General features: G+C 40.1%; 1 protein-coding gene across 1 annotated transcript in view; it reads left to right on the top strand.

Moving 5' to 3' along the window:
• ITPR2 (inositol 1,4,5-trisphosphate receptor type 2) overlaps nt 1-24,643 on the top strand; it is a 594,002-nt gene that overhangs the window by 506,692 nt on the left and 62,667 nt on the right. Inside the window, exons 53-55 of the mRNA XM_040234592.1 lie at nt 415-545; nt 1,665-1,830; nt 15,028-15,188. Coding sequence (XP_040090526.1) covers nt 415-545; nt 1,665-1,830; nt 15,028-15,188 — 458 coding nt within the window. The remainder of the gene's footprint in view (nt 1-414; nt 546-1,664; nt 1,831-15,027; nt 15,189-24,643) is intronic.

The raw sequence follows: 24,643 nt of genomic DNA, 5'->3' as shown, positions 1-24,643 counted from the left end.
TGAGGTTAATAAGTTGCCCAAGTCCCAGTTCTGGAACAGAGTAGAGTTTGAAGCTGGGCTCGCCTAGCTTTCTTGTACACATTCTTTCCCCTGGGAGAGTTGATTGTTTTCAGAAGGTTTTATGGAACTCCCCCCATACCACGACAATGCACAATGAATAGCAACTTTCTTATATTTCATCCTTTTCATTCTGTCATTCTCCACTGATGGAAGAAAAAGTGATTTGGGGATATTATACATGTGGCTTTATCAGTCTATGTCAGTCTTGGGATGCCACCTCGAAAATGTGTTATCAGTATATGACTTCAAAAAAGTGTGTCCTGGCACAGTTATGAAGAAACAGATCTTTAGATGTAGAAAAGAGTGTTTTAAAAACGTGAGTTTGCTGTACAGTTTGACTTTGTGTTTTTATAGCTGATGAGGAATATGAAGACGGGATTGAAAGGACGTGTGACACTCTTCTCATGTGCATTGTGACTGTCCTGAACCAGGGCCTCAGGAATGGTGGAGGCGTGGGCGACGTGCTGAGAAGACCATCGAAAGATGTAAGCTGCAGAAAAATAGTGTTTCGCGGAGCACGCAGTCTTTTTTTTAACCTTTCTTAACAGCATTTACAACCCAGTTTTTGTTTATAGGGTACTCCATTTTATGTTGTTTGCTATAAAAATATAATGGTAGCTATTGAAAGCAACCCATTGTATAATAGAATTCCATAGAAATAGCAAATGTCCTAAAAATCTATATATGTTAGTAGGTCATGACATCTTAGCAACTTTGAACTGTATATTGTATGACAGCAACAAAATCCTGACTTCTGACCTTATGGAGGAATTTGATTGTTACATAAAGAACAGAAACCAGGCTGTCTCTTGTCTCTCGGTTTTTGCAGGCGTGGAGATTTACTCTTTGCCTCTGAATAGGGACAACCTCCATTATTTGTCCACAAGGAATATCCGATCTGAACGGATTCTAACAGGATTTCATATATCAAAGTGGCAAGGGTGAAAAACTTATTGGTGGCAGCATCTCAAGTCCCCGCTGGGAGCTTGAACAAGTTCAGTCCTCTAACTGGCCAGCCATATCACGCTGTCCATCCATCTCACGTTTCTTCATCTATGAAACACCTAGATTATCTGATCTCTAATGTGTATTTTAATAACATTTATCAAGTAAAAATATGCTCGAGTTGAATGTGCTTGACCCTATAAGGCCAAGAGCAAAATCTCCTTCAGAAATGGACAGACCGTTAGATGATACTCAAATTTCCAGTCTCTCTGACCTTTGAAAATGGCATTTGTTTACCTTCTGTGTAGCTCCTGGGATAGGAGCCCACTGCACCAAAATGTGTTCAGCATAATTACATGTAAAGTGATTTTTAATACATGATAAACACCTCCTTCGGAGAAGAAAAGTACAAGTGCATGGAAGGAGTCTGGGGACAGACTGGAAAGTTTTCCTTACAAAACTTATAAAGTAAACGAAGATAGAAAGTGGGTCTTATTTTTTCCAACTTGGAATACTACTTATAGTCATTGAGCAAACAGTTATTGAATATATACTTTCTGCTAGACAATATGCTAAATCAGCATGCCTTGAAAATGTGAGTTGTATACAGACACGATAGAGGGGTTTTTTTAAAATGTTTTTAAAATGTTTTATTTCAGGAGCCCTTGTTTGCCGCCCGTGTGGTATATGACCTTCTTTTTTATTTCATTGTCATCATTATCGTTCTGAACTTGATTTTTGGGGTTATCATTGATACTTTTGCTGATCTCAGAAGTGAAAAACAGAAAAAAGAAGAAATTCTAAAGACCACGTGCTTCATCTGTGGTGAGTGTTCTCAAGATACTAAAATAAGAGAGAAAGAAACTGCCCACTAGAAAGGAGGGAATGGAAGGATTTTTTGTTTGTCATGCCTTGGGAAAAATTATTTCAAAATGAAAGCTGGACAAAATTCAGATTATGTAACTGAGCATTGGACCGGGATACTCTGCTTCCAGAAATAGAAGAATCGCATCCCAAAGCTCTCTTGTCATTATTTCTGCCATTTGTATGATTCTCTAACTATAGCATGTGTTGCAAAATGCCAGAAGGTTCCACCAACTGGCAGACAGATTTTTCATCACAATAACATATTGATTAAACAATAGAGTGATTTTTATTTTATTTGGTTAGACTATGAATCCACAGATGAGTGTTCCAGCAGCTTGACCTCCTTACTCCCTGGCAGCACTTTGTCTTCCATTCTGAGTTCTGCTTTCTCCCAGTTTCTGTCTCTCTCTCCCCGTCTCTCACACCCTGTCCTTTTCCTCTTCCTCTCTCAGACCCACCCAACTTTCCTTTCGTCCTCATTATGTCCTTTGGCTCCACCCTCTGCTTCATAGACCTCAGCCCTTTCTGGCTTTAGTTGTCTGTTTAGCGGGCTTAGTCACCCTAGGATCCTTTCCCCTCCTTTTCTTTTATAGAAGCTATAACATGGATGTAGTTTTGCTTTTTTTTTTTTTTTTGCCTGCTGCCCCATATGACATGCGGAATATTATTCCCCAACCAAAGGTTGAATCCAAGCCCCCTGCAGTGGAAACACAGTCTTCACCACTGGACTGACAGAATAAAGTCCCCCTTTCCCCTCCTTGAATAATCACCACCTCCTGGTGATACTCAACATCTATTTTTCCTTATTGAGCTAAAGTCACAAAATAAGCATAAGGGCTTCAACGTTCATTATATAGTAGAAACATTTATTCTATGTAATTTAAACTGCACCCTCAATAATCCCCTTCCTTCTTCAGTTCACCTTTTGTCACCTGTCTCTTTTCCCTGAATGGCTCATCTAAGCCTTCCCAACATCACTCCAACAGGTGGAAGTGTGCCAGATGTTAACCTGTAATAATGAGCTGTTTTCTGAGGAAACAAGCACAAATTCAACATGCCCATCTCCAGGGTATCCACAGTCTATTGTGAAGTATAGAAAAAAAAAAAAAAAGAACCATTGCTGTCTAATGCATTAGGGAAATGATAGAGAAGTTTAAAGATTGTTAACATTTCATTGGTCTTTAGTAGAGGGCAGATGAGAAAGTTAGGAAAAGTTTCCTGGAATAGATGGTAATGGAGCTGATGGTAAAAGATGGAAAGGAGAGAGCCATATGAAAGTGGGCAGAAGCAGAGTAGCTAACATAAGGAAAGGCATGGAGAGGAGAAAAAGAATCTTCATTTCTCAGTTTGGTGTTGCTAAAGTGAAAGTTTCAGAGCAAGGTATGCCAGCAAAAGAGACTGGCCAGGCCATGCATGACCTCTTATATTAAAAAGTTTGGACTTTATCCTTATGGTTTTATTATAGATGGTGAAGATGGTGAATCATTATAGAAATTTGAATAGAAGATACAGGGTGTAATTATTATTTTCAATCACTGTGGCAGCTATGGGAAGTTGTTCATCGGGTAACAATACTGGAGGCAGAGGAACCAGGTAGAAGTTTATTGCCATTGTCCATAAGAGGTAAAGAAACCTTGATCCAGGACAGGTAGTGATGGCAGTATTCAGGGTAATGGACAGAGTTAAATATTGGAGAGGTAGAATCTGCCTGCCAGTGCAGGAGATGCAAGTTCAGTCCTTGGGTCAGGAATATGCCCCAGAGGAGGAAATGACAACCCACTCCAGTATTCTTGCCTGGAAAATCCCATGGACAGAGGAGCCTGGTGGGCTACAGTCCATGGGGTCGCAAAGAGTAGAACATGATTGATCATGCATAAGCACACACAGAATCCTTAAATCTCAGTGGTTTGTAATGGATATGAAAGAATGTGAGTGCCTGGGTGGATGATAGTAACAAAAGTTGAGTCTGAGAATGGAAGAAGAAAAACAATTTTAGGTAGGCATAGGCTGAATTTGGCTTTGAAAGTACTGAAAATGAGGTGTGTATTAAGCTGGACCATAAAGAAGGCTAAGCGCTGAAGGATTGATTCTTTTGAACTGTGGTGTTGGAGAAGACTCTTGAGAGTCCCTTGGACTGAAAGGAGATTAAACCAGTCAGTCCTAAAGGAAATCAACCCTGAATATCCATTGGAAGGACTGATGTTGAAGCTCTAATACTTTGGCCACCTGATGGGAAGAGCCGACTCATTGGAAAAGACCCTGATGCTGGGAAAGATTGAAGGCAGAGAAGGGGATGACAGAGGATGAGATGGTTGGATGACGTCACCAACTCAAGGGACATGAGTTTGAGCAAGCCCCAGGAGATGGTGAAGGACAAGGAAGCCTGGTATGCTGCAGTCCATGGGGTCACAAAAAGCTGGACAGGACTGAGCGACTGAACAACAACTAAACACCCCAGTGGGATACACCCAGCACAGAGGTGAACATATATGTCTGAGGCTCAGAGAAGGAGACAGTACTGGGGAGTCCTCAGCCTGAATGGGATAGAAAAAGCTAGAGTGTGGAGGAAGGCTTCCAAGTAAGAAGAGGAGACAATGGGATTCAAGTGGAAAACATCAGCACTGAAAAGCTGAAAGAGAAAGGGGATCACGCACACACAAGAACTATCCAGTATGAATGGTGTGAGGACAGCCAGGCACAGGTGGCACGTGAAAGTGAAAGGAGAAAGTAGCCTTGGGGAGAAAATAGCCTTGGGAAGAATATAATAGATTATCAACTGTGCCCAAGCAGAGAAGGCCAGTAACATGAACTGAAACACAGCCTTTGAATTTCTTGTTTAGGAGGCTTTGGAGTCTTAGGAGTTTCCATGTGGATAAGGGCAGGGACCAGATTGCACAGTGCTGGGGAGCGACTTGCTGGAAGGAAATGACACAAAAAAGAGTCTTCTCTTTATATGTCTGGATTAGGTGGAGGAACGCAAGATTGACATGGCATCAGGAAGATGTCGTACAATAATTGGGGGATTTGAGAAGAGAGTTATTATGTATTAACAGAAGGGTGAGCCTCACAGAGGAAGAAAGATAACTGCCTTTGAAGAGTTTCCCGTGTCTCGTGGTCTTGCCTTTACCCTGCTTCCTCAAAGCCTTTTTCTTCACAGTCACAATGACTGTTGTGTCAGAACCCTGCCTCTGAAACATGGGCTCTTTGGAAAAACCTGTCAGTACAATGTGAACCTCATCCTAAGGCATGATCCTGTCTCCCCTATTCTAACAAGAAAAAGCATGAACAGCAAATAAGTGCATCACTTCACCCCCATACCTGCTCCTCTGAGCTTTCCCTTCAATATCAAAATCCTCTCTCGCTTTTCAAAGTTATCAAAAAGCTTGTAACCTATAAATTCCTTAAAATATCACATTAAGCTTCTTCCCCAAATTGAAGTGTTTGTCTCAAACCTCAACATGAATTTCCTCTTGACCTTTTCTTCTAGCTCAGGTTGCACATTCTCTGGGTCCATCACAAGGGCTCAGACTTTCTCAGAGCCCATGATTTTATCATTGACTCCTTGTGTCTTCCCTCTGCTGACCTCTTTAACACAGCTCTATGCAGTTTATTGCCAGATATGTAGCCAAGGCGCCAGCCTCTCTCCAAACTTTCATCCTTTGTTTTCCACAGTTGATTGACATTTTAAAAGGTATGACTTCCTGGCAGCCAATTTTACCATGTCTGCGAACCAGTACATCATGCCTCTCCATCTCCCTCCTCTAACCCAGCAGCTTATCCTGACTTCCATATTGCAATTAATGACAGCCTACTGGGCTGGCAACTTCTCCATCATTCTAAGCATCTCCTTTTTCCTCTTCCAGATGCACTACTTACCACGTGCTAATGAATCTGTTTTCACAATCTCACTCACTTCCTTCCACATATTCCCACAGCCACACCTTGGTTTTTCAGGCTTACCCTGGCTCATACCCCCAAATGACCTATTCAGTGCTGCCAGACAAAATTTTCCACATTGAGCTCATCATTTCCTTATTCAAAAGACCATCAATAGCATTGTACAGACTATAACTCAAAAACTCTTGATTTTCTTGGCATGTAGGATGCCCTACAATTGGGCCTCTTCTTTTTTTTGCCTGTCTTTCCTTCCACTGTTCTCCCATTTATAGCTCAAGGTCTGGTTCAGTTGTGTTACTCATCTTTAACTCTTTCTTTCCATGTGTTCTCAGTTATGGTGTTTCTGTTTAGAATGCCCAAACTCCTAGGCTGTTGAACGACCACCCTCTCTCTGAGACCCAGATCTAAAATCATTATTGCATGAGTTCAGCATTCTCTCTCTCTCTCTTTTTTTTTTTTTTTGCAATGCTGCTAGATACTGTTGGTTTATTTATTTATTTATTTTTTGGAAATTAGTGCGAGACTTTATTTTTTTTTAATTTATTTTTTATTTTACTCTGGTCTTACTAATCTGAAGCAAACACATTCACTCCTAAATTTTTCAATCACGATTAGCTCTAGGGTACTATACACATTTTCCGTAGTCTTATCTCCTCTGTTGGATACTATGCATTGCCATATTATAGAAAGTAAATGAACTTTACAGTCAGATATATGTGGGTCTACACTGGTTCTCCATCCTGGCTTTGTGATCTTAGCCAAGCCTTCTTTCACCTTGAAAGTGAAGAAATGCTGCCATGTTTTGGGGTTGTGGTGGCTATAAATGAAATCTTATATATAAAAATCCCTAACTCAGTGCTTAGCTGAAAGTAAGCTTTCAATACATGATAACTTCTCTTCTTTAGGAGATCAACATCTACATCTTATCCATTTTTATGCTTCCAGTTATTGGGTTGGCCAAAAAGTTCATTTAAGTTTTTCTGTAAGCTGTAATGGAAAACTCCAAATGAACTTTTTGGCCAATTCAGTATGTATTGGGGATTATTCATAAATATTTGCTTAATGAATGACTATCCAATTAGTCACCTCCAAATTAACATTGTCTCTATACTTATGTGGCTTACTGTTTATAAAGGAAAATAAAGCAAGTAAATCCTAAATTACTGTATACTATAGACAAAAACCTTAATTTCACTAATTCCAAGTTATTCCAAATTTTGTTACATGTAGGGTATAGTTTCTGTGGCATACACATATCCACAGGGATATGTGTGAGATATCAAAAAGTATTGGCTTCCCTGGCTCAAATGGTAAAGAATCTGCCTGCAGTGTGGGAGACCCAGGTTCAATCCTTGGGTTGGGAAGATCCCCTGGAGAAAGGAACTGGCAACCCACTCCAGTATTCTTGCCTAGAGAATTCCATGGACAGAGGAGCCTGGCCGGCTATTGTCCATGGGGTCGCAAAGAGTCAAACACAACTGAGCAACTAACACACACACAGATCAAGAAGTATTAGATCAATGTAGTGTATTTTTCAGAAACTTCATATTTATTCAAATATTTGAGAGGCCATTTAGGTAAGTTAACCAAACAGCAAATTTAAATAGTATTTTTTTATACTGGAACAACTGTTTTGTAAAGTAGAACAAATTTAGTATGAACATTTAAAATAAATTAGAAACTTAACTTAAGTATTGAAAAGTGTTTCCAAGTTCCTATAGCTGCTAATCCCTATGACCTCAGTAACTTAAGGGTTCTTTATCCTCTGCCCTCAAAAGGCAGAAATATGTATAAAGTGTTGTGATCATATATATGTAGATATGCATTCATTCCTGGAATCACTTATTACATATAAGATCTAATATATACCACTGAAAGTGAAAGTGGCTCAGTCATGTCCAACTCTTTGTGACTCCATGAACTATAGAGTCCATGGGATTCTCCAGGCCAGAATACTGGGGTGGGCAGCCGTTCCCTTCTCCAGGGGATCTTCCCAACCCAGGAATCAAACCGAGGTCTCCTGCATTGCAGGCAGATTCTTTACCAACTGAGCTATCAGGGAAGCCCCAATATATACCATATATATTATAATAATATATCTTCAAGAATGATTTAAACATGGGATATTTGGGAGTTGTATTAGCAGGCTATAAAATAGTTGTGTTTAATCTAGAAGTGGTTCTTGGAACAGTCTGGTATTAAATTGTGATCCAGAGGGGAATATGGTATCAAATAACATAAAAGGGATTCTCCACAGTAGGAATTGGCTCTAGGAATATTCCAAGGATACTCATAGTAGCGTTTGCAGAAGAGGTAGGTACTGTGACAGGCAATGAGAGCAGATGGGACTTCTAAGCCTTAAAGACATGACCAAGTGTATCAGTAATGATTCAGAAAACAATTGCTAGGGATGCAGAAGGCAGTCATGATAGGGTGGTGATGAACATGTGACAGAGCTGAAGCAGTAAGCATGGAAACAGTTTGGCTCTGTTGTCCACATTAACTATTTTGAATTACTAGAGGCTGAAGTGCAACAGAATAACAAAACGGAGAAAGGTCAGAATTCCTATCATAAGGAGAGTCAGATTCCTGGAATTAAAGATCTTTCTAGATGCTTGAATAGGAAATAAAGATTATTTTGTGAGGAAAGCATCTGTGTTCTTCTCTTGGTATGTTAATTCCTCCTCTATACCTTATGTGTGATTTTATTCTCTTATATGTTATGCATTGTTTTATTCTCTTATTCTCTAAACTTATGCATGAAAGTCATTCATTCACCTGTTTGTTCAATACTCATATTCGCAGTGTAGTAGGATCTTGCAGTGAACAAAACCAGACAAAAAGCACTGTCATCATGGAGCTTATTTTCTAACATACATAGAGTGTCAAATGACAACAAGGACTAGGAGAAAAACAGAGCAGAGCAGAGGAATAGGAATGCCTGGCTGCTGAGTGGATATGTGCCCTTACCTTAGTCATCCTGGGTGTGAAACCCAGCATAAGTGCAGTCTTCTCATTGTTCCGGAAAAGTTGGTGTTGGGCACACAGAACTCTTCTTACCCATCCTTTCTTTCTTTTTTAGTCATCTTATGCAATGCTCTGGCTTTCATTGTTGTTTTATGGCATTTATCCTTGAACTAGTAGAGTTACATCTTGAATGCTTTTTTGGAGTTCCCAGCTTCCTACCTAGCACCCCAGCATTAATTTTTCTATAGGCATCTTAAGCGGAACCCATCCCATATCAAACATATCCTCCCTTTAAAATCTCTTCCTTCTATTTTTTTCCCCTTGATTTGTTGATATTACCTTAAACTCGCTCACCAAGTCAGAAAAGTCAGTCATCCTTCATTCCTACTAAATCTATACCTCTAATTGGACATCAAGCCCTCTTCAGTTTTCATTTGTGAGTCCTCTTCAATCTCTTATTCATATATTCAATTATTCTGTCAACTTTAGTTGAATGTCAACTGTTTTCCAATTGCTATGCCAGGTGCCGGTAATACAAAAAATAAATCAGACAATAAAGTAGTAGAGCCTAAGGAATCAATAGAAACAGACAAGTTTTTGCAGAAAGACACTGAAAGGCTCAACCAAGGGAGTCAGAGTGGTGCCAGTGGTTGAGCTGGCTCTGGGAGAAGGAATTCCTATAAAGTAGGAAAGAGACTAGATAGAGGCATAGGGTTTTCAAAGGATTTGGTGTGTTTGGAGAATAGTGAGAAAGTCAGGGTGACCACAGGATATGTGCAGAGTGGATAGTTAGTCCATGAGTCTGAGGGCAGCATCAGGTTCCTTGGTGGACAGGGACTTCATTAGCAGAAGAGAAGGGCTAGAAACATAAATCTTTGATTAGTTGAGTTTGACATGCCTGTAAAGTTATTCAGGAGGCAGCGGGAAATAAAATCTAAAGTTGAGAAGAAAGGTCGGTACTGGGAATAAAGATTGAGAAATCATCAGCGTGATGCTGGTTGAAACCACACGAGTGGACTATAATGCTTAGAGAGTAAGATCTAATGATGATGAAAGACAACCAATTTCCCTCCGTTACAGGCCTCCTCCCGTGCCCTGGCCCCCTGGACTCCCACCCTCTCCTCTTCTCTCAGTCTTCCTCTAAATCCTGTCAGCAGAAATTACTTAAAGCACAGCACCCAGTATGCTAGGCTCCACTCAGAAGCCTTCAGAATAAAGTGCAGACTCCTTAGCTTTGTGTGTAAAACTTTTCAGGGTTTGTGCCAAATGTACCGTTTCATCTTCATTTCCGAGTGTTCCCTCCTGACCATACCAGAAGAATTGACAGTTCCCCAAACAGGGCATTTGCTTTCATCTCAATTTTTGCTGTGCTATTTCCTCTGCCCAGAGGCAAAAGAACATAGATTTGGAGTCAGGAATATTTTTATTTAAATATTGGCTGACTTTTCCACTAAGTAGAGGTATTAACATGAGCAATCAATGAAATCCCTCTGAATCTCTTTTTTCACATGCTGGAAGGTCAGATTGACTATTGTTGTTATTATAGCATATTTAAACATCTTTATAGTTCTCAGCATAAATAGGTGCTCAGTAAAAATTAAGTACCCTTTCTTACTGATCATCTCTTCTCTACTTGCCAAGGTCATGTTTCATAGGTCAGACGTTTAAAACTTTATGCCTTGTTGAAACCTTTTAAAATGTATCTGGTCAGAACTCGTTTTGTCCTCCTTTATGTTTCCTTGATAGTTTATACCACTTAGAATATAATACAATTTGTCTGTTTCCTTTACCCTATTATGGATTGATTGATGGTACACATTGTCTTTTTATCTTTATAGATCTGTGTACCTTGCAACAGGTACGTAGGTAGGTAATTGTTTGAATTGGATTCTAGGAGAAAGCTACTTTAAAATTTTCTCCATTTTTCTGTGATGGCTCTGTTGAGATATAATTTACATAACCTTATGATAGACTCATTTAAAGTATACATTTTCAGTGGGTTTAGTATGTTCAGAGTTGTGTATCTAGCATCATAATTTTATTTTTTAATTAATTAATTTATTACTTTACAATATTGTGGTAGTTTTTGCCATACATTGACATGAATCAGCCACGGGTGTACATGTATCATCATAATTTTAGAACATCTTCATTGCCCTCTAAAGAAACCTCCTACCCTTTGGCCATCACTGTTCCCTTCCTTCCCATCAAACTGACCATCCTCCTCAGCCCTAGGCCACCACTGATCTACTTTCTGTCACTATAGATTTGTCTGTCCTAAGCGTTTCGTATAAATGGAATCGTATCATATGTGGTCATCTGTGACTTGCTTCTTTCACTTAGTATGTTTTCAAGGTTCATATTAGCATGCATCAGTACTTTCTTACTGCAGAAAAATATCCATTGTACGGATATACCATACTTTGTTTATCTTTTTATTAGTTGATGAACATTTGGGTTTCTACTTTTTAGCTATTATGAATAATGCTGCTACAGACACTCATGTATATGCTTTTGTATGGACATACATTTATTTCTAAGAGTGGAATTGCTGGTAACATGGTAACTCTGTGTTCAAGTTTTGAGAAACTGCTAAACTATTTTTGAAGTATAGGAGGGTTCCAATTTATCCATGTCATCAATACTGCTATTATTTGTTTTTGATTATATGCATCCTAGTGGAACATCCTAGGATTATATGAATCCTAGTGACATATTCCTTTTTTTTTCTTAAAATAATGAGCATTTATTGAAAGAATACATGAGCAATTTAAGATAACAAATGCAGTAAGCAAAAGAGCCATCATGGAAAGCCAGGTGCTTTAATTTAGCAAGACCCGCAGCCCCACCATACGCTATTACCCAACTTTTTTCTCAGCTTCCCCCTTTCTCTTTTCTAGGGCCATTCTAATTCCCTCTCTCTACCTGTGGCTCTACCTCCTGATTTCCGCCAGTTTACAACTTCTGCTGCTTCATTGCTTTCTGCTTATATTCTACTCTTTCCTGTGTCTCTTCAATTCTGTTTTGTTCTTAGTGATATACTCTTAATTCACTCAATTAATATTTTATTCAGTGCTGACTACGTGCCAGGCAATGTTCTAAACTACAGGGACCATTACTGAAGAAAAGAGACACATATATCTGCCCATGGACATGGAGTAAATAATCAACATAATAAGCTCATATCTAAGTTCCCAGATAAAACATTATGCCTTTCTTTTGTGCTAATTAGCAGGCTGGATTTTTCTTGCACAATAACTTTTACCTAAATACCTGAGACGTGTGGTCCAGTTTAATTGAACACCTTTGATACAGCTATTTCAGTCTGTTTGGAGATGAAAAACACTGTAAGACAAAGGAAAGAGTGATCAAAAGTATCAGTAGAAAGGGAGGGGGACAGACTGAATAAAGCAATCAAATTAAGCCACATTGAGAAAGTGAGGTTTGAGAAAAACTAGCAGGCAAGTGAGTTAGTCCAAGAGATATCAGAGAGAAGAGAGCTGTAGGAAGAGGAAACAGTTCAAAGGCCCTGAGGCAGGGATCTGGGTGCCAGGAAGAGCAGAGAAGCTCTTGGTGGCTGGGGAGAGTTAGCCAGGGAGAGGAGATGGGAGATAAGATTAAAAAGGCTGGAGGGCCACATCAAATAGGGTTTAGCAAGCTGCTATTGCATGGGATATATTTAAACTCAACAATTATTCATTATTTTTTCAATTTTTGAGCTTAACTGTGGATCCTGTATTTTCCCTGGCAACCCTACTCATGGGCCATTGTAAGAATGTTGACCTTTTTTCTGAGGAGATGAGGAACCACTGCAGGGTTTAAAACAGAAGAGAGACACTATCCTACTCAGGTTTTTAAAGGGCCACTCTGGCTGCTGTGTTGAGAACAGGCCTTAGAGAGGAAACATGGAAGCAAGGAGGCCTGGGGGTTATTTGGGTAAACCAGATGAGTGACAATAATGGCTCAAACCAGAGTGGTAGCCTTGGAGGTGGTGAGAGGTGATCAGATCCTGGGTATATGTTGAAGATACAGCCAAAACAATTTCTTTTTTTAAATTTTTTAAAAATATTTTAATTGGTAGAAAATTGCTTTACAATTTTGTGTTGGTTTCTGCCATTCAACAATGTGAATCAGTCATAAATTATATATATCCCTTTCACTCCTTTCACCCCACCCCTCTAGGCCATCACAGGGCTCCAGGTTGGGCTCTCTATGTTATTTAGTTATTTCCCACTATTTTATATACAATAGTGTATATATGGGCTTCCCTGGTGGCTCAGATGGTGAAGAATCTGCTCACAATTCAGAAGACCTGGGTTCAATCCCTGGGTCAGGAATGGCAGCCCACTCCAGCATTCTTGCTTTAGGAATTCCATGGTGAGCTACAGTCCATGGTGCTGCAAAGAATCAGACAAGACTGAGCCACTAACACACACACACACACACACACACACACACAGTGTATATATGTCAGAGCTACTTTCTCAATTATTAGAGAAATGCAAATCAAAACTACAATGAGGTATCACTTCATACCAGTCAGAATGGCCATCACCAGAAAATCTACAAACAATAATTGCTGGAGAGGATGTGGAGAAAAGGGAACCCTCCTGTACTGTTGGTGGGAATGTAAACTGATACAGCCATTATGGAAAACAGTATGGGGATTCCTTAAAAAGTTAGGAAGAAATCTGACATACGACCCAAAAATCCCACTCCTGGGCATATACCGTGAGAAAACCATGATTCTAAAATATGCTTGTACCCCAGTGTTCATTGCAGCAATATTTACAATAACCAGGACATGGAAGCAACCTAGATGTCCATCAACAGATGAAAGGATAAAGAAGTTGTGGTACATGTATACAATGGAATATTATTCAACCATAAAAAGGAATGAATTTGAGTCAGTTGTAGTGAGGTGGATGAACCTAGAACCTCTTATAGAGTGAAGTAAGCCAGAAAGAGAAAAACAAGTATTGTATAGTTAAAGCATATATATGGAATCTAGAAAAAATGGTATTCATGAGCCTAGTAGAGAACAGATTTGTGGACCCAGCAGAGGAAGGTGAAGGTGGGGCAAATTGTAAAAGTACCAAATGAATTTCAACATGAATTGGATGTGACATGTGAGACAGAGGATTCAAGGATGACTCTAGACTTTTGGCTTGAAAACTGAAAGACTGGAATGAAAAGAGGACGTGGGTGGAGCTCGGGGGAGAGGATTGGATTTTTATTTGAAGCATGCTAAGCTGACGATAGGTCAAGTAAGACAAGGCATGACCATCAGCCAGCTAAATTTTATGGTATTTCCCGTAAAAACATCCAATAATATAATTTAAAAGGTCACACCTTCATTGGGGACAGACTTTTTTTGATTTATGTACTTTGTATCTTATTGTTTAAAGGGTCTTCTTCATGCCTAAAGGGCCAGATGACTTTTTTTTAAAAAAATATGTTTAGGAAGAAAGTAACCAGTTTTGGAATTCAATTTCCAGATTTCTTCTCCAGTATCCGAACTGCAAAACCAGACTGAATCCCAACATCCCATTTTACTTGGCAGTCTAATTCATTTTTCCATAGACGTTTTTCTTCATCTCCATTCATTTCCTTTCATCTCCCCTTCAACCTTTGAGAGAAAAGCATCTTACTACCCAGATCCTCTCCTCAGTGTTCTTCCAGAAGCTAAAAAAATATTCCCTGGAAATTGATCAGACCTTCCCCTCCCCAGAATGCCTGGAACACAGTAGTCTAAGGGTGGGACAAGCCTGTGAATCCTTATTGCATTTGGAGCACAGATCTCTGTGGACACTCTTTTGCCCTTCACTGATTACAAGTGGTTTTGAAAAGAGATGACTGTTAGCTGCCTTTTTTTCTCTTTCTACCCAAGTTCCTGGATAAAATGGCATTTTTTTTTTCTGCCCCGATTATTAGCAAGTGTGCTTTTTCTTGCACAATCATTTTGAGTTCTTTTTCTTAGACTTGTCCAATTTATTATAATTTGACAATTTTTATTTGGTTATGTTTTAAATTGTCTGCAAATTTTGCATCTATAATAGGACTCCACTTTTCCCAGGATCCACAGGGGATAATGTTAGTTGGGAAGAAATGAAAAACTCTGGCATTTTTTCTGGAGGTCTTGTGTACTGCGTTGTTTTTAATCATAACATTTTAAATTGTCACACTCTTTCAGAAAATGTTTCTTCACAACAATGATTATGTTTTTATGCCAAAAATGAGTGCTGATTAAATGACCCATTACACACATTGTCTCTCCTGGTTTTTTTGCAGGACTCGAGAGGGACAAGTTTGATAATAAAACGGTTTCTTTTGAGGAACACATCAAGTCAGAACACAATATGTGGCATTATTTGTACTTCCTAGTCCTGGTGAAGGTGAAAGACCCAACTGAATATACCGGACCTGAAAGTTACGTGGCTCAAATGATTGTGGTGAGTGAGGAGAGGGTTTGGATCGATGTATGCTTCCAATTCCCTACCCTACCTTTCTTCCAGAATGCAAAGGTTCTAGCAGTCATTTTGTCAACTTTTAAATAGGACTGTCAATCACTGAAGAACCTCTGTCCTGGCTAAATCATTGGTTCTTAGTGGACGTCTTGGTTATACTAACCAAATCTAAGCTTCAGATGTACAGATGGTATTTCCTGGAGAATTCTCTGTGCAGTGAATTCAGTCCTTTCTGTCATCTTCTGACCTCATGCTTCCTGTCATCACTAATGTCTCAGTTCCCCAAATCTGGAACTTTCACATTGGCACATGATTCATATTTCAAGAAATGCCTTGAATTTCAGAAATCAAGCATTTAAGCAATTAAAGAGTGTTTGGGGAGGGGATAATGTTCAACCCCAGTGGGACAGCATTGACTTTTTGTCAGTGTACATTTTGGATCGATTGACCAGTGTTGGTGATGGATTTGCCCTGATCCTGCTATGTCCAGTTGCTTGTGACTCCTCCTCACGATCAGTAGCATTGCATAGAGAGTGTGGTTGTCCACAATTCAAAGTTTCTTCTGTTTCATTGAAAATTAAAATGTACTGGCTTAAAGAGAAGTCAGAGTTGCAACTTTCCTGTATCCATGATATGCATTTTGTCATTCAGTCACTAAGTCATGTCCAACTCTTTGTGACCCCATAGACTGCAGCACACCAGGCTTCACTGTCCTTCACCATCTCCCAGAGTTTGCTCAAACCCACTGTCCATTGAGTTAGTGAATATCATTGCATCTGATGCTGAAGCTGAAGCTCCAGTACTTTGGCCACCTAAGGCAAAGAGCTGACTCATTGGAAAAGCCTCTGATGCTGGGAAAGATTGAAGGCAGGAGGAGAAGGAGATGACAGAGGATGAGATGGTTGGATAGCATCACCGACTCGATGGACATGAATTTGAGCAAACTCTGGAAGATAGTGAAGGACAGGGAAGCCTGGTCTTCTGCAAGTCCATGAGGTCACAAAGAGTCAGACATGACTTAGTAACTGAATAATGACAAATCTTTGCATCTGATATAAATTCTTGTATTCTTATAATAAACGTGGCCATATATTGGATTTTGCCTCAAAAACCATCCTCCAAAGTTGTGTTAATTATTTGAGAATGAGGCCTTCAAAGAGCCAGGACTCTCTTTAAGGCTGAGTCCCAAGAATGTGTGTATGCTCAATCACTTCAGTCATGTTTGACTCCTTGTGACCCTATAGACTGTAGCCCGCCAGGCCCCTCTGTCCATGGGATTCTCTAGGGAGGAATACTGGAGTGGGTTGCCATGCCCTCTTCCAGAGGATCTTCCTGACCCAAGTATCGAATCCTCATCTCTTGGATCTGCTGCATTGGCAGGTGGATTCCTTACCACTAGCACCACCTGGAAAGCCCCATCCCAAGGATAACATTTTAAACACAAGAGTGTCAGGAGAGCCAGGTAACAGTGGGTCTGTATCTTCCCCTCTGGGAGCTTATATCCACTTAGGAAGGCATAAGCTACAATATAATGAACAACCAAAGAACATGTTCAGAGGCTAACATGTTACTAAGTTACTAACATCTTAACATTGCACTGTTACCTTACCTGACAATATTTATGTGTCACAGGAGAGCTCCATGTAAACTGAGTTTTTTTAATTCAGCATTTTTCATCCTATTTTATTATGGACATGCATCCTACTATAAGTTATTTTCTCTCCATTTTTATATGACAGTGGGCAGAACCTAATATTGTTTCTTTTTTTCCATGTAGCCTTTTCTGCCCTCTCTTCCTTCTAAATTAGGAAACAGGTTATCATTTTGAGAATAGACACTTACAGTCATCATTTATTCTTGATCTCAAGATACTCAGAGACTATTTGTGTGAAACATTTTGTTTCTGCTTACCAGGGGAAAATCATGTAAGCATTCATTTAACATGTGACCTCAGGACTTGCCTATTGCTCCAGCGGTTAAAACTGCATGCTCCTAATGCCGGGCTTGTGGGTTCCATCCCTGGTTGGAGAACTATGATCCCATATGCCTTGAGGTGTGGACAATTTTTTTTTTTTTTAATTTAGAAAAGTAAGTAAATACAATGTGACCTCACACTGCCGTATTTTATCAAAGTTTGAGTTACATTTAATTAATATATATTTATCAGTCATCTATTATGTCCTTTGGACTAAAGATTTTGGAGAATACACTGAAGTCTGAAACATTCCTTTCTTAAAGCCAAAGAATTTAGAGCTTCCCTGGGTGTTCTTTGGAAGGAATGATGCTAAAGCTGAAACTCCAGTACTCTGGCCACCTCATGCGAAGAGCTGACTCATTGGAAAAGACTCTGATGCTGGGAGGGACTGGGGGCAGGAGGAGAAGGGGACGACAGAGGATGAGATGGCTGGATGGCATCACTGACTCGATGGACGTGAGTCTGAGTGAACTCCAGGAGTTGGTGATGGACAGGGAGGCCTGGCGTGCTGCGATTCATGGGGTCGCAAAGAGTTGGACATCAATGAGCAACTGAACTGACTGAACTGAAGAAGAGGAGGTGAATAATAAACCTAAAGTACAACAAACCAAGTTCCCTAAGAGTGGAAAAGAGAAAAGTCTGAAGGCTTAACGATGCAGAGTAAGAACTAACGGGAAGGTGGTGGAAGGCATTTCAGGGGTGTGCGTGTGTGTGTGTGTGTGTGTGTGTATGTGTAGTACATGAGACAGGGTAGAGTTTGTGCAGATGAGGAGTGTCTACTGGATTAAGAGTGAGTTCCTATCAGAGGGAGCAGCTTAAAGAAAAGCCTCAAAATGGGACATTCAGACACTCAGGGGATAGTTACTTGCTTGGTTTCACCAGCACATGGTTTACTTCTAAGGAAGTTCTGCAAGTTATGACCTTCAAGTTATGACCCAAAAAGTCAACTGGACTTTTGAGTAAGAGGTGTAGGTTTTGGTCATTATTTTCTTTCAGCAAAGGGAAGCCACAGAGGTTTTTACCTAAGGGAATAATATGGCCCAGTAGAGTGTTCAGGCAGAGGTGAGTGGGCTGGTTTGGGGAAGGGAAAGACGAAGTGAGAGGTGGTACTTGGCAGTTGACAAGATTAGGAGGGGGCCGTGGAGGAGCAGGTGAAAGGCTGAGAGCTGAGCCAGGGCCACCTGACGCTGTGAGTGAGCCTGGTCATTGGGAGAGAGGTAGCGAATGGGTTTCAGAAAGTCTCTGTGAGGAGGAGAAACTAGTCAGAGAAGACGACTTGTTGATTTTGAAACAAGACAAGAGGCTGCGTCATTGGGAGAGATGGTATAGTGACAACAGTAGGAGTCTTACAGCCAGAAAGATCTGGACTCACACCCTGACTCTAGCATGGATCTGCTGTGTGGTCTTGGTATCTTGGGTGAGTCTTTGAACCTCCCTGAGACTCTGCTTCCTCACCTGAGAGGCAGAAAATGGGTGTGAGATCAGTGAGATGATGTGTAAAAAGTGTCTTGGGTACTCAGTAATTGACAGTTTTCCCTGGGATCATCCACATAGAAAGACAGCTGGCACCATCAGGTTAGTGAGTGGCAGGGAAGGGAGAAATATAAAGAGAGGAGAAGAGAAAGCCAGAGACAAAACCTGGTGGATCTCATCTTGAGGAAGAAGGAAGAAGACAAATAAAATAAGTAGAAAAAGAAGACAATAAAAAGGGTAGAAGAAGCACCAGGAAGTGGAGTGTGTCAGAAGCCTAGAGATGAGCATTTTCAGTGTCAGAGTTCACAGCATCAGTTGTTGCAAAGAAGAGACAGGTCCAAGCCTTTGGATCTTGGGTAAGGAAATCCCCGGTAACTGCCAAGAAACTGTTGACCCATCTTTAGCCCTCATATGAAAATCACCATTTTGCCGGGCTCTTGTTCTTGAATGTTTAAAACTTACATTTCCGTGTGTCTGTCCATCCTCTCCTCTTCAAGAACCAGGACAAGAGGGAGGAGAACCACAAACTTATTCAAGCATGAAATGTCTCATTCTCATCCAAGCAGAGCACATCTAAGGGAATAGGCACTGGTCCTGAATTTTAATGGTCAGGAGAAGGAAGACTGATACTAAGCTTAGGAAGGATGGAAACAAAAAGTCATTTGACTCTTAAGAGTGTTCATTTGCTGAAATAGCCCTTTTGGAAAACTTCTGAAAATCTGTAGCTGACAAACCCAGTTTGGAAAATTGTTACTCCAAGCTCCATGGAGATTATGGCCTCCTAATCTTGACCCACCGAGAGAGAAGATTTTAGAGCTCATGGCAAGTCGACACATGTCTGTAGCTCATTTCACAGACTGTATTTTTCTCTTCCTCCAGGACAAAGGTAATCACTTTAAACAGCTTGGTAGGAAACCTTCTATTTTCCTACCACTTCAATTTTTGGTCTTTAAAATTAGATACATTTACCAGTTTGATTTAAATGCTTGTTTATCAATAGAACTTTAGAAGAAGTTTTCATTTCTTCATGAAGGACATAGGTTTTACCCTCAAGGATTTATGCAAAATAAAGTAAGGAAGTTCCTCATATTTGTTCATGAAACAACTCATCTGAATTCTACTACACTATAAGTAAGCCCAATTTGGACATAGGGGCTCTTAGCAAATGCTTCCTGTCTTCTGGTGAAATGAGAAAAATAAGAATATACCAAGTTTGGGGCTATTTCTCCCCTCTGTGTATTTTTTCACCTCCAATCCATCAATTTTATGCTCAGGTAAAATGAGTGGCACTCATTCCCAGGTGGCACTAGTGGTAAAGAACCCGCCTACAAATGCAGGAGACATAAAAGACACAGGTTCGATCTCTGGATTGGGAAGATCCCCCGGAGGAGTGCATGGCAACCCGCTCTAGTATGCATGCCTCGAAAAGCCCATGGACAGAGGAGCCTTCAGTCTAAAAGGTCACAAAGAGTCAGATAGGACTGAGGCAACTTGGCAGACACACAACATGCATAAAGAATATTTATACTTATATGCATTAAAGCATATATTATAAATAAATTGATATATTGCTTCTAGGGGTTAGATTCTTAGAAAATACATTTGTGCCTCTACGTCCACCCAGTGACAGGGTCAAACCTCTAAAATATTCATAGGAACTTAAAACTTCCTCACTCCTGCCTTCAGACCCTGCATCAAGCTGTTTAACTATCCACTGTCTGAGTCTTTGAATTAACACAAAACTCTTTTGGGATATTGTTATGGGAGATGTGAGTAGATCAAGGTATTTGGGGAATATATTTTCTTCTGGCAAACAAGTTCTCATTTTTTATAAGAGGATTGATATTTTGAGCTAGTGTTTATTGGGGGACACTAACTGGGAGACAGAAAAGGAAGGACCGTGCAGGAAAGTAAAAATAATGAAAAAGAACCCAATAAACTAGGAGGAAAGGGCCTAGGAGGGTAAGTCCTGTAGCCTGTGCTAGTAATGGCCTGTGAGCATCACTACGTCCCTTTGCTTCTGCCATTACCCAAAGGACAATATTGAAGAGGAACAAACAAAATAGAGACCATTAGAAAAAATGCCCAAGGCTTTTAGAGGTTTCTGTAACATTTTGGAGACATTTTCAGATTTTCAGTTGCTCATTTGCCAAGGTATGTTAGGGACCTTTGGGAATATTTAGTACTTAGTTTGACAAACAGTGAGATTGAAATCAGAGGTACCGGAAAGGCAGGTACCCTGCTTGTTCAGAGAATTGCCCACGTGTTCTGGTGTACTGGGTGGCAACCCAGACCCTGGCTGGCCGTGCCCCATGACCTTGGCTTTGGGGGGTACCAGTTCCTCATTTTAGTGTATGGCACTTTTAAGCTCTTATGCTTATTTGACTCTTGACTAATAATTATTGGTGGACATCGTGGTGATGTCAGCTGGGACAGTTTCACTTGTTCTTTTTTGGGGGGCTGGAGTTGTATGGGGTTTTTTTGTTTTCTTAATTTTTATTGGAATACAGTTGATTTACAACATTATGTTAGTTTCTGCTGTGCAGCAAAGTGAATCAGTTTTATATTATATACATACACACACACATACACATATACTCTTTAAAAAATTTTTTTCTATATAAGTCATTGCAGAGTATTGAGTAGAGTTCTCTGTGCTATACCATAGGTTCTTGTTGGTTATCCATTTTATATAGTTTGTATCTGCTAATCCCAGTGTCCCAATTTATCCTGTCCCCCCTTTCCCCTTCTGGTAACCATAAATTTGTTTTCTATATATGTGACTCTATTTCTGTTTGGTAAGTTCTTTTGTATCATTTCTTTTTAGATTCCATATATTAAGTGATATCATAGAGTATTTGTCTTTCTCTGTCTGACTTACTTTACTCAGTATGATAATCTCTAGTTGCATCCATTTTGCTGCAAATGGTTTTATTTCATTCTTTTTATGGCTGAATAATATTCCACTGTGTATATATAACACACTTTCTTTATCCATTCATCTTCCAATGGACATTTAGGTCACTTCCATGTCTTAGCTATTGAAATAGTGCTGCTATGAACATTGGGGCACATGTATCTTTTCAGATTAGTTTTCTCTGGATGTATGCCCAGGAGTGGGATTGCTTGATCATATGATAGTATTTTTAGTTTTTTAAGGAACCTTCATGTTGTTTTCCATAATAATTGTACCAATTAACTCATGTTTTTGTTAACATAATAGTTGTCTTGACACAAAAACAATTTTAAGTTTCTTGAAGGCCACAACTAGGAATAGAGTAGCTTTTGTTCTGTGTAAGACCAGAGCAGGTGATATCTGTAATGTACATTAAAAGTAACTCGGTAGACATTTAGTGTTTCTTCTATGCTAGCAGCTATTCTGTGGTTTTGATACATAAGACTAAACAAGAAGTAATCTCTTCCCTTGGGCTTCCCACGTGGCACTAGTGGTAGAGAACCTGCCTATCGATGCAGGAGATATGAGAGATGTGTGTTTGATCCCTGGGTCGTGAAGATCCTCTGGAGGAGAGCATGGCAACCCACTCCAATATTCTTGCCTGGAAAATCCCATGGCCAGAATAAGCTGGTGGGCTACAGTCCATGGGGTCACAAAAGAGTTGAACACAACTGAAGCAACTTAGCACACACAATCTCTACCCTCAAGAAGCTTTAAACGTTTATTGAATGAGTACATAAAATAATGAGTGAATTAACAAATGAACAGTTTCTTCTTAGCTCTCTGGTAGTTGGACATAATTTACAGAAAGATACACCAAAATAGCTGCATGAGTTTAGACTATGAATTTCTCATTAGGCAAATATCATCTTTTCCCCTCTTTTAAAATCAAAAGGTAAAGACAAAGCAGGAAGGGTATGCCACCTGAACCAAGTATAATGGATACAATATTAAAAATCAGATGGCTGATTTGAGAGACTGGTGACTTAATCCCTCTGTCGTCTAAGTATTTCTCAAGACCAGCTCCTCACATACATGCAAAGCACTCAGGAGTGCACCTGAGGCTGCTGGTCTGGCAGAGGGCAGGCATGCACAATGGTGGGTTGTTCGGCATGATTCACCCTTTGGAATGAATTCTTCCATGATCTATGAAGACTTCATAAAGAGAGAGGCTATCCTTTAATGAGATAGAAAAGCAATCTAATCACCCAGAAGGAAGGAAAAGAACTAAGAATTTACCAGATGTTGTTTTTCTGTGTCTGGAACTCAAAATCAATCTCATTTAGTTCAACGGTATTTTTGAGCAGTAACTATTTCAGGAGGGAGGTGGGCTCATGAAAGACATCAGGTCTTCTGAGATTTATATGCACCCCTTCTGCATCAGCAGCATTTGCTGACTTAATTGCTGCTTTATTGTCATGTGTTATAATTATGAAATTACACATTCTGATTCTATTATTTCCAATTTATGCTAATTGTGTAATTGGATCTAATTAAGCCAATTATGAAACTGCTCAATCTTCAAAACCTATTTTAAAGTCGTTGGAACATAATAAGACACTTTTAAAATGTTTACATTTCCAGGGATGAAGGAGGCTAGAGGTTATAGCTTCAGAATGCACAATTAAGAAAGGAACGCCACCTCTACTGTCCACATTTTAAATCCAGACATGTGTCTTCAATTTAAGAGGCATCTTTTTTTCAGTTCCCAACTCTGGATTTCATTCTTGTGGTGGGATCTATCCTCTAAAATTTCCTCTTTAGTATTCATACATATGATCCATGAGTTACCACATTTTTGTGTACATCTTAACATCTTTCTAATCCTCATCTTATTTTGAAATACAGCGATAGAAAAGGTAAGTATTTCACAGTGTGGATGTACATAGAGTTTTCATCTTAAAGACCAGAAGTGAGGGTGAAAGGATTGGACCAAATTGTTTTAAATGAGACTCAGGCATGGAAGTGGAATGGGTAAGAAGGACCAGGGCAGGCACATGAGGTGTGGGCTCTCAGTTGTCATTGACTGGTTTCCTAAATTAATCAGAAATTGAACCTGCTAGAATTCAGGTACGTGCTTAGTCACTTCAGTCATGCCTGACTTTCTGCAACCTCATGGACTGTAAGCCCACCAGGCTTCTCTGTTGATGGGAGTCTCCAGGCAAGAATACTGGAGTGGGTTGCCATACCCTCCTCCAGGGGTGTCTTCCAGACCCAGGGATCAAAACCACACCTCTTGCATCACAGGCAGATTCTTTACCCCTGAGCCACCGGGAAAGCCCCTGGCGTCCAGTAATAGTCCTCAAAGTTCAAGAAGCCAAAATGGCTCTTGTTAGTTTTTCTAATCAGTTTCTAAGGAGAAGCTCAATGTCACAGAAGGAACCTGGGCCTCAGATTCTGAAGTCTGATTTGCTAGGATTCCCTTATGCAAGACCCATGATTTTTCCTGATTGCTTCTGCACTTCACGTTACCTATCCATGAAGAAAGTAGAGTCAGCCAGTCAACACTCAGAGTTGAACGAGCTGAATTGTGCCTGGATCCCAGAGGCCTCCTGCTCTGTGGGATCCTGTTCCATTAGCTGCTGGAACATGAAGCAAAGAAGCGGACAGAGATCCCAAGGAAAGAAGCTGGGCAGAGAAGGCTGCAGGGTCGTGGGGAGGGGAGCAGGACTTGGAGGGCTTGAGAGAGTGGGTAATCTGGAAACTAGGAAATACTGCAATAGTTTTAGCAACTAGCAAGGCCGCATCTATGCAAACCAGCTAAATATTAACCCTGTCTATGGTAAATAATATGCTATGAGGATTAAATGAAATCCTGCGTACTAGCATTACTGTGACTCATAGAAACTGACATTTGATGAGTGCTGTGTGCTCAGTGCTGTACTAAGTGAGTGACATGTATGATCTCTTAAAGGCCTTGGATCAGCCTTAGGTGGCAGTCGGTTATGATTATCCCAACTCTCCACAGGATTAAACTGAGGCTTAGAGAGGACTGGTAACTAGCTCCCAAACGGCACGGCCAGCAGGAAGGGATGC

Source organism: Oryx dammah, unplaced genomic scaffold (genome assembly GCF_014754425.2).
Source record: "Oryx dammah isolate SB20612 unplaced genomic scaffold, SCBI_Odam_1.1 HiC_scaffold_29, whole genome shotgun sequence".
NCBI classification, from domain to species: Eukaryota; Metazoa; Chordata; class Mammalia; order Artiodactyla; family Bovidae; genus Oryx; species Oryx dammah.
Note: the sequence above shows the minus strand (reverse complement) of the source record. Positions and strands in the feature narration are given on the sequence as shown.